This window comes from Talpa europaea, assembly GCF_964194135.1.
Source record: "Talpa europaea genome assembly, chromosome: 1".
Taxonomy (NCBI): Eukaryota; Metazoa; Chordata; class Mammalia; order Eulipotyphla; family Talpidae; genus Talpa; species Talpa europaea.
In genome coordinates this window covers 130,692,432-130,703,327 of record NC_140073.1, presented here as the reverse complement: position 1 = coordinate 130,703,327, position 10,896 = coordinate 130,692,432, and the positions used below count along the sequence as shown (strand labels likewise).

At 40.8% G+C, this 10,896-nt stretch overlaps 1 protein-coding gene across 1 annotated transcript in view; it reads right to left on the bottom strand.

The window, feature by feature from the left end:
- Window positions 1–1,068: 1,068 nt before the first annotated feature.
- Window positions 1,069–10,896, bottom strand: part of LOC311181269 (aldehyde oxidase 4-like) — a gene marked incomplete at both ends in the record, with an annotated part of 57,806 nt that continues 47,978 nt past the window's right edge. Inside the window, 7 exons of the mRNA XM_084249608.1 lie at window positions 1,069–1,122; window positions 2,241–2,408; window positions 4,293–4,478; window positions 6,992–7,057; window positions 7,239–7,353; window positions 7,794–7,846; window positions 10,280–10,354. Of these exons, the coding sequence (XP_084105734.1) occupies window positions 1,069–1,122; window positions 2,241–2,408; window positions 4,293–4,478; window positions 6,992–7,057; window positions 7,239–7,353; window positions 7,794–7,846; window positions 10,280–10,354 (717 nt within the window). The remainder of the gene's footprint in view (window positions 1,123–2,240; window positions 2,409–4,292; window positions 4,479–6,991; window positions 7,058–7,238; window positions 7,354–7,793; window positions 7,847–10,279; window positions 10,355–10,896) is intronic.

Sequence of the window (10,896 nt, the reverse complement as noted above, 5' to 3'; positions counted from 1 at the left end):
TAGGGAGACTTTTTGCAAAGAGGCCTTTCCTTTCTACTACTAATCTCTTCTTCCAGTCTGGTCACATACACACACACACACATAAATAATTGTAACGTTTATTATTTCACCACAAAATCACTATTAATAAATGAAGAGCTTTAATATCTAGCACACAGATCCCTGACAAATGATTAATGTTGTCTGTTTTCAAATCTCACAGAGAATTGAACATGTTCTCTAGCGTTAAGATTTCATTTCCTTAGGAAAATGTTATGTCAAACAGCTGAGAAATAACAGAAAAAGAACCCTGAGGAGTCTGTGCTCCTTGGGTATGGCAAAGGAATGTGGTGATGATTTCACCTTTTAGACATTAAGTCACAACAAGGAACTCCAGAGTGACCTGAGATGGTGGAGTTAGTTGGGATGATTTCCTAGGTGAGGAAGATGCTGCATCATGCACTTGGCTGGAGGCTTTGGGTAGTTTTCTTCCTGAAGTCTCATCTAAATGGGCCACGTGGGAGTGGCAGGGACCTGTGAACTGAGTGGCTTGCAGGGCGGAGGCTCCCAAGAGCCCTCTGTGGCGTGGTTCTCACTCCACACCCTGAGAAAGCACAGCAGTGACTTAAAGTTGGCCTAAGTAGGGGTGTTTACACCATAAATTGACAAGCACTATCAACCATGGATTTTTCCAGGCAAGACAGTTATTATCAGCATACCACTGGCTTTAGGGAATTCAATCCTGGGAGTTCGGGGCATAGATGATTTTGGGGTTGAGCAGGTTTCTGAAGAACCAAGCACAGGCAGTCTCTCTTAACTGGAGCAGGGTGAAGAAAACTCCACCATGTTTTTAAATCATGATGATGTAAATCTTTAGGGTAATGCAAATAAAAAGAAGAATTTTTGATTCTAAGCTTCATTATACCTTTTGGAAAATTAGTCATGCAGTGATTTAAACCACAGAGAATAATGAAAAGAGGCTAAAATTATTCTTAACAATTAAAAACCAGCCTATTTGCTCCAGTTTGAAAAATTTAAGGGCAACAATGCGGTTTTTTTTTTCTTTTCATTTTTTAAGAAAACATCAGATTAAGACACGTGGATGGACCAAGGTGTAAATGTTGAAGGATCATCTCTGGGGATCTAAAAAAGATCAAGAGAAGAAAGATAATTATTGATAGAATGTTGTTAGATGAAGAAAGTTTCTTTCTTTCATTTTTTTTTTTTTAGATGAAGGAAGTTATTAACTCAGAAGAAAAATGACTTTAAAAAAGAACAGGTCAATGTCCATCTTATTTTCATCAAATTATGTAATTTTCATATTTCTTTCAATTCATGAGCCATACATTTTATCATAAATTTCTTATGTTTGGGATGAGATACAACATATTCAGAAACCCACTAATTTTAAAGGCAAGGCATAAAACTCAATCTAATTTATACCAAGGGCTCATGTAGGACTGTAGCAGGCAGTTCAACAGTAGAATAGTCTCTGATGATGGTTGTAGGTGTATTTTTAGCAACTAGAAAATGAACTGTGTTATATTAGTGTGTGATTATAAGGCGTATCAAAGGTGCCCACTGACTTGATATTGTCATTTAAATTATTTTTATTAGTTTGCTTAATGAATACTTTCTGAATAACTGACCAGGTAAAATATCTATTCAATTTAATTTAGTTAGTGAGGTAATTAAAAATATCAGTTTTATCAAATATCAAAATACCACATCAGTTGCATTTTCACAAAATGTTTAAACTACCATGATCATTATTAACACTGGCTTAATTGAGTGTGATTTTCTCATCTGATACAATGAGACCATCATTTGAAGAAGTGCCACTTTCTATTTGCTTTGAGGCATATAGGAAGTAGCAAGTGGAGGCAAAATGAGATTTTTCTTTTTCTTGCATAGAAGAACTGTAAGTCAGAGGTACAGGGGGTGAGAGGATTCACCAAAGAGTGGGGAGCAGAGCAGGCAGATCTACTGATGTATACTGCTGTGGGGAGCAGCAGGTGAGACAGGAGAGGTCTGCTGTACCGCATGGGTTAGCTCCCTGGCTGGGCATAGAACTCAAGCCATAGCAGTGATAGTGCTGAGACCTAACCTCTAGGCCACCAGGGAGGCCCTAAAATGAGATTTTTCATTGGAAAAGATGAACCTGCCCTGAAATTTTGTCATGGTCATCAAATCCAGACCAAGAACCTAGAAGGCCATATAAGGGGTGATCATCACAGGGTCCTCCTCAGAGCCCTACTTACCATGTCAGTGAACTGATCCACACAAGTCATCCTGATCAACTCAGGAGTTGCGGGGCTATTCAGGGTGAAGGTGTTGGTCAGCCCCCTTTCTCTGCGGGCAGCAGACACTGCATCATAGATGGCGAACAACACGGAGGATCCCAAGAACATTCCGGCCTCACCCAGTCCCTGAGAGGAGGGCAAAGGCCATCAGAAATGGTTCATTTAGGATTATTTTGTGTGTGTATAAATTCCAGAATTGAATTCCCCCAAATTGTTTTTGTGTGGGGTGCTCCTTGGAGGAGCACAGCACATCAGGATAGCAAGGCAGCTTAATATTCTCATTCCCCATCTGGTAAAGTCTCCAACACCAAAGCACCTGTGCATTCTCAGATGCTCTAATTTGGGCTCCAGACCATTTGTGTTTAACTCAAAACCCAAATAGAACCGCCACAGTCTTTGCATTTGTGACTGCAACTGCGAGTGATATGGCTGCCCCCGCCGCCTCCCCCACCCCAGAGCGGATGGTGAAGTTCTTGTATAAATAAATTATACCAATTATACCATTACAAATAAAAAGCTTCTCACGCATGCTGCTTCTCTGGCTGTGTGGGGGCTCTGAGTTAACAGGCGGTAGTGTTAAGTTTTGAATAATTCACCAATGCCTCTTTGTACTGATTTTTCTTTTTCTTCAAAATAGTCTAGTCTTGGTCTGTGCCAAAGACCTTAGAGGGGAGACAGGACTAATGGCCTGATGCAGGTAAAGTCTAGCCCAGGCTTTGTTTTCACTCTGCAGCAAATGTGGAGCTGGTGGAAGGCCAGCTTTCCTCTGCGGTGAGGAGGGGGTGGGAGCAGAGAGGCGGCTTGAGCCTGGTGCTGGGATGGCCCTTAGAAAGGCCCCTGGCCAAAATCTGGGGTTACATTGGAGAGAGAGGCCATCTGGACAGGCAGACTTGCCTCTCTCCCAACCTAGAACTACTATGAAAGAAAGGGAATTCCCTGAAAACCCCAGGTCAAACTTGTAACCTGTTCAAGCAGAATAGAAATAAAGTTAGAGAAGGTGTGATTTTGCCCTAGATCTTTATACATCAAGTGAAGCTGGGGGCGTCAGGAAGCTTGGAGTCCAACTCCTGTCAGAGGCTGCCAGAGGCTGATCCAGTGGCCTTACAAGACTGGCATCCTTATAAGAAAGGGAACTCAGGACACACACGAAAAGACTTGTGCACCCACAGAGGGGTGACTATATGAGGACACAGGGAGATGGGGACCAGCCAGCTACAAGCTACAGAGAGGTGGCCTTGGCAAAAATCAAACCTTCCTTGGTGACGTCTACTCTCCAGAACTGTGAGAAAATACATCTCTGTTGTCCAAGCCACCCAGCCTGTGTATTTTGGTGTGGTAACCTCGCAAAGTAACACAGTCTTTAGTGCTTACCTTTTTTTTTTGTTGTTGTTTTTTATGACAGTCTATCTTTTTTTTTTTAATAGTTTATTTTATATAATTCTTACATCATTCTTCATTTTTGCACAATGTATGCATTTTCGTTTTGGTTATATTCCCCGTACAATTGCACCCCCCCCTTATTTTGACCCTAATCCTTCCTCTCCCAACCCCCAACCCCCGCAGTGCGTCTCTGGTCCATAGTTGCTTGTTGATTTTAATTTTTTTTGTATTAATTAGTCTTTTTCCTGGTCACTTATTTAGGTTTTCTAATTTCCTGCTATGAGTGAGACCATCCGGTATTTTTCTTTTTCTTTCTGACTTATTTTGCTGAGCATGATCCCTTCTAGCTCCATCCATGTTGCTGCAAACTGCATGTGTTTATCTTTTTTGATTGCTGAGTAATATTCCATTGTGTATATGTACCACATCTTCTTGATCCAGCCATCTATTTTTGGGCATGTGGGTTGTTTCCATAGCTTAACTATTGTAAATAGTGATGCTATAAACATAGGGGTGCAGGTGCCCTTTGGAATTAATATTTCTGTGTCATTTGGGTAAATACCTTGGAGTGGAATTGCTGGATCATATGGAAGCTCTATCTTTAGTAGGTCAAGAAATTTGAGCTCTTACCTTAGACGAGTAGATGGCTATGGGGTTTCGGGAATGCACCAAAGTGACATAGAACTCTTCTGGTATTTCAGTGACGGTGGGGATTTTGTAGTCATCTGGACTCCGAGAATAAAGCACGCCTTCTGGGGAGTATTTCAGTTCTTCTATGGTATATAAGCCCATGCCTTGGATAAATGCTCCTTCAACCTGCAGGCAAAAATTTCACGGTTTATAAGTACCTGATGCAGGTTGAATAAATATTCCAATGGGACTGAAAATGGAGATCCGAGCCACAGTTAGCAGTTCCAGAAAGCACTGGGGTGGACTTAACAAAGGGCCTTTGGGATATGAGCCTTCTCCCCTTCCTGACCTCATCCCTCTCTCCTCACCCAGGTACCTCGCAGTCTATGTACCTAACTCTCATCTAGTTCCAAGTCACTCTCTGGACCCACCAGATTTGTTCAGGACCTCGAGTCTTTGTAGATGCAGTTTCTCCTGATTCTCTTCACCACTCCCCACCTCAGCTTGCCTACCCGGCAAACTCCTAGTCATCCTCCAACATGCAACTGAAGAATTACTATCTCTTTGGCGCCTTTTAGATCCTCCCAAAACCCCTGGGTGGATTTAGGAACTGCTTCTGCCAGAAGCATTGTGTATTGAACATATCCCCCATCCTGGTGGCTCTCAGAGGGTATTTTCTTTGCTTAGCTCTTGCTTGCATTCTCATTTTCCTGTTCTCGAATTTAGAAGCCACAGTGGGAGCTGGCCTTCATGTATTCTGCTCTTTGTATGGAGCTTGGTGCTTAGATTCTCAATAAATGTCTGTCGAATTAGACAAAAAAGAAGCTAATGTTAAAGGAACATGCACTAGAGTAAATGGAACCAGGACACTGTAGTTTATTATAATACCTGGATTTCCTTGCTTTCTATTATAAATTACAGTGGAAAGTAGGTGAGTGTTAGATAAGGTGGGTTGGAAGAAATATCTTTATTAAAATATTTTTTTTTTATTAAAAGCTTTGTTAAGTTCTATTTACAAACTACCATGCTCTAGGAAAAAGACCCCTTTTAAAGGATTTTTTATGATCTCTACCTGGAGATTATACAAATTGAAGGAAAATTACAATTTGCATTTTTTAAATGCTAAAATTGGATAACATGTGAATAATAAGGCAAATTTAAATGCTAAATTTGAAAATTCTAAATAAAAAACATCAAAGAAAAAGAAAAACACTGAAGTGCAAGAGTTCTAGTCTAAGCCACTTCTGGCTTTCCGTCCTTTTCCTGTGGGACAAATGTAGGGTTTTCCTGATCATAACATCTCCCTTTCTGCCTTTGCTTAAGCAATAAAGAGCAAGATTGAGAGGGGAGTAGGGTGAAAGGAGAAGGGGAGGCAGGGCTTGGTGCCAGTTCTCACACTTCACAGGCTTTAGGTGGGTTTTAGGTTCCGGTTAAGAGTGCACACTCCAGGTCCCAGGCCAGCGAAGTTATGACGAGCAAGCCTGGGTCTATTTTTATTTATTTATTTATTTTATAGAGGCATGTTTTATTTATTTATTTGTTTGTTTGTTTGGTTTGTTTATACAAGCACTGGGTACAGTCAGAAGCGCGGGAGGGTGAGAGAATTCACCAGAGCCAGAGCGGGGAGCAGAGCAGGCAGAAGGACCGAAGTACACTGCTGAGGGGAGCAGCGGGCGGCAGGAGAGGTCTGCGCGCCATGTGGGACCCTCCTCTGGTGGCCGGGGAGCAGCCGGGGATCGAACCGGCGCTGCAGAGGCCGCGGGCAGCTTCGCAACCCAGCGCTCAACCGCTGCGCCACCGGGGAGGCCCAGCCTGGGTCTATTTTATCCACATTTGCAGAATAAGTGTTTATTTTGCTAAGTCTGAGGACCACATTTTGAGAAATATTGAAGAGCCTAAAAATTCTTCCTTATAAAGCCCCTGGGCCAATCTAGGTAAACAAGTCTCTCAGGACTTGGGATGGTGAGAAGCTGTTGGCAGACAAAAGCACCATGTCTGTTAGGTTTGATGCCAAGTTGCTCAACCTCCAGATGGTTTTCAGGTGCAGACAATGGACCAGCCAGCTCACCTCACCTGGGAGCAACTTGGCAGGACTGGATGGGTTAATGTGACTGGCCTGGTTGGCTGCATTTTGAGAAACAAGAATAGGCAAAAAAGGCAAAGCTACACCAATAGCTGGAAAGATTTTAACTTGAAGTTTAATAAGACTTTGGGTATATAAATTCTATTTATTGTTGAGGTAAAAATTAGAACTAAATTTAGCAACTGGGGAAAGATTGCATTTAATAATTTCTTTTTCCCTTATATTTCTTTAAGTTGCATGGTCTGCCTAAATTCATATTAATATGAAAATGAATGTAATTTTATTATTATGTGCTTATATGACATTACCTAATTATGAACATTAAATCCATTGAGGAAAAATGAAAGCATGGAGAATTATATCACACATATTCCTGCTACACAAAGACAATTGTTTACTTTTTCTTGATATTTTCTTCCAATATTTTCTCTATTATTTTCACTTGTCATGTATTTATTATATATTCATATTCTTCTAATATGTATCTACTTTATCTGTGTAATTTATATTACCCAATATGTTATGCAGAATACTTGCACTAGGAATGAACAATGTTTGGAGGACTCTGGAATGGAATTCAGCAAAAGCCCCAATTGGTGATTCTGCTATCACGCACCTGTCCAATGTCCAGGGCTGGGTTTATGCTGAAAGCAGCATCCATGAAGATGTCCGTCCTGAGGAGCTGTGCCAAGAGAAAATGTATAATGGAGTCAACTATTTGTTTAAAATTATGTATGTATCTATGTATCAATAATTTTACTAAAGTTATTGGGAGGATCAAATTGGTTTTTCCTTACAGCATAGAACACATCTATGTTTATGTTTACACTATTAAGATTGTGAAGACAAATGTAGCTTTTTACCTTATGAGCCCCAGTCAAACAGTCAATTTCAACCTCAGAACAGGATGCTCCATAAACCCAGTATGGGTAAGGCTTGCCTTCCTCCTTCTTCCAGTCCATAAACGTCTCATAGCCTCTGAGAAGGGAAGTCAGGAGTGAAAAGAAAATGCACTTTTCCCACCAGTGGTCTGAAAGCCTGTTGGGCTCTGGGCCCTGGGGATCAGCACAGCACCCCTCTGTGACTGAAGATCCCCTTACCTGTCCCCCTCTCGGGGGACCATGGTGATAGGAGTGGTAAGAGTAAACTGCAGACCCAGGGAGACCGGTGTCTGACCCCCACCCTCCTGCATGCAGACGCTAGGATGGGTCAGAGAGCGTGTAGATCACGATGGTGTCCCTGCTTGGTAAACAACAGTGGCCCTAAAGCATTCCTGGCCTCACCCAGCCACCGACCCGAGGCTGAAGGGTTGATGGTGGGCAGAGCTCCAGTGCTCTCTGCACATCTGTTCAGATTGATGAACATACCCCAGCGTGGCCCAAGTGTCAATCTCAACCAGGATAAAATATGTCCCTTACTTGAAATATCCAGTGGCTGAGAGATTGATGGATTCTTGAAAGGCTTTTGAAATCTGGAAGAGATGATTAGGTACAAAGAAATATGTTTAGGAAAAGTAATGAAAATGCCTTCTGTACTGCGCTTGCCGTCTCTTGTTTGCACCTGGCTCAGTGCTCTCTTTCACCAAGAGTAAGACTTAAGAGTGTACAAGCCATAGGACTTTTCCAAGGAAGGTGTTAAAGGCTGCTGCTGGCTTTGCTTTGTAACCCTCTATTCTTTCTGGCTTTATTGTGTAAAGTTTCTTACTTTTCTTCTTTTTTTTTGAATTAGGGAGGGGTCCAGGCCATACTTATGTAGTAATGTACAGTGGTAGGTATGTAAATCTGTGTATGTGTATATAGATGCGCATCTATATAGATACACATGTGTTTACATGTATGTATGTATCTTCACCCTGCTTAGTACATTATGTCAGCTTCTCTGATGGAATAAACTGGGGTAGGCTGGAAAGTTATAATAACATGGTAATTGTTACAATAATTATTAAAAATAGACTAATCCTTTGATTATTAGGACTGCTATATTTTCAGTTGCTCTGGTGAGAAAACCAAGAAGGCCTGGGGTAAGTTGTCCCACAGACCCTAGTAGTGACAGAGCAGAGATAAGGACTGAGGAGTGTTTTATTTTGGAACCCATGCTGTAATCCTTCTCTATAAGAAATCAGACTTTGCAATATACAGATTCAATGCTATTCCAATCAAAATTTCAATGTCATTCTTCAAAGAAATAGAACAATTATTGATGAAATTCATATGGAATCACAAAAAACCCCGAATAGCCAAAGCTCTCCTGAAAAAAAAAAGAAGGGAATGGAGGCATCACACTCCCAGACTTCAAACTCTACTACAAAGCCATAATCATCAAAACTGCATGGTATTGGAACAAGACCAGACATACAGACCAATGGAATCGAATAGAAAATCCAGAAATAAACCCACAGATTTATGGTCAACTAATCTTTGACAAAGGAGCAAAGACTATGCATTGGAGCAAAGAAAGTTTGTTCAATAAATGGTGCTGGGAAAACTGGGTCGCTACATGCAAAAGAATGAAGCTTGACCACTACCTCACACCATACACAAAAATCAACTCAAAATGGATTAAAGAACTAGACATAAGACCTGAAACCATAAAATATATAAAAGGAAATATAGGCGAAACACTACGTGATTTGCACATCAAAGACATCTTTACAGACACATCACCCAAAGCAGTGATAGTGAAGGCAAAGATAAACAGCTGAGACTACATCAAATTAAAGAGCTTCTGCACAGCAAAAGAGACAATAACAAAAACAAAGAGAAACCCCACCAACTGGGAGAACATTTTTGCACCCAACACTAATGATAAAGGACTGATCACAAAAATCTGCAAAGAGCTGATGAGACTCAACAACAACAAAGAAAATAACCCAGTCAAAAAATGGGCAGAAGAGCTAAAAAGAAACTTCTCTGAAGAGGAAATGCAAATGGCCAACAGGCATATGAAAAAATGTTCAACATCACTTGCCATCAGGGAAATGCATATCAAAACTACCATGAGATACCATCTTACACCAGTGAGAATGGCACATATTAAAAAAACTAGCAACAACAAATGTTGGCGAGGGTGTGGAGAAAAAGGAACTCTTCTGCACTGTTGGTGGGAGTGCAAACTGGTCCAACCACTGTGGAGAGCTGTGTGGAGATTTCTGGACCTACTAAACATAGAGCTTCCATATGATCCAGCAATTCCACTCCTAGGTATTTACCCAAAGGACACAGAAACATCAATTCCAAAGAACACCTGCACCCCTATGTTTATAGCAGCACTGTTTACAATAGCTAAGCTTTGGAAACAACCCAAATGCCCAAAAATAGATGACTGGATCAAGAAGATGTGGTACATATACACCATGGAATATTACTCAGCATTCAAAAAAGATAAACACATGCAATTTGCAGCAACATGGATGGCACTGGAAGGGATCATGCTCAGCAAAATAAGCCAGAAAGAAAAAGAAAAATACCGGATGGTCTCACTCATAGCAAGAATCTAGAAAACTTAAATAAGGGACCAGGAAAACGAATAACTATAAGAAAGTGAAAATCAAAATCAACAAAAAACTACGAACCAGAGACACTTTTAGGGGGGCGGGGGTGGGAGGGGAGGGATTGGGGTCAGAATGGGGGGGCTGCAATTGTATGGGGAATATAAAAATAAAATTTATTATTAAAAAAATAAAATAAAATAAATTTTTAATTTAAAAAAAAAAGAAATCAGACTTTGAATTCATGTCAAGTTTCAATGAACACAGACACCTCTTTTACTCTTTTGAAAAAACAGAAGTAAATGCTATTAAATGTTTTATTCTAGAAAGGAGACCAATCAACTCAGGCACATAGGACTTTTATTCCTCTGGATATAGCTGCCTTTTCCTGGTTGGGATAATAAAGAGAATACTCACCCACTCCTCCCATTTTCCTTTAGGGTTTTTCTTGATGACTGGCTCAAGTCGGGACATAAGAATTTGGCAGGCATTCTGAAAATAAATATTTGAAATGGTACCAGAAGTTAAAGACACAAGAATAATGAAATGTTAAATACTGAAATCAATTAAAATGTTGACTGTAAGCTTCATAAATCCCTCTGGGCAGTTTCTTAAACTTGAATAATGCATGGCATCTGTTCAAGGAAAAATATTCTTGGGGATCTTGCAGTGTTGACTTAAAATTATTTTTATTATAGGGCCTCCCTGGTGGTGCAGGGTTAAAGTATCAGCACTATGAATCTAGCCACAACCACTGCAGCACAAGTTCGATCCCCAGCCAGGGAGATGACCCACATGGTGCAGCAGACCTCTCCTCTCTCACCTGCTGCTCCCCTTGGCAGTATATTTCAGTCAATCTGCCTGTTCTGCTCTCCACTATGTCTCTGGTGACTCCTCTCACCCCCTGCACCTCTAGCCTATACCCCAGTTCTTGTATGCATGAATAAATAAAAAGAAATCTTAAAAAAGTTCGATTTTGTTTTCTGATACAACCAGTCACTCTAGTAGCTACATAGTAGTAACGGTCTTCAATA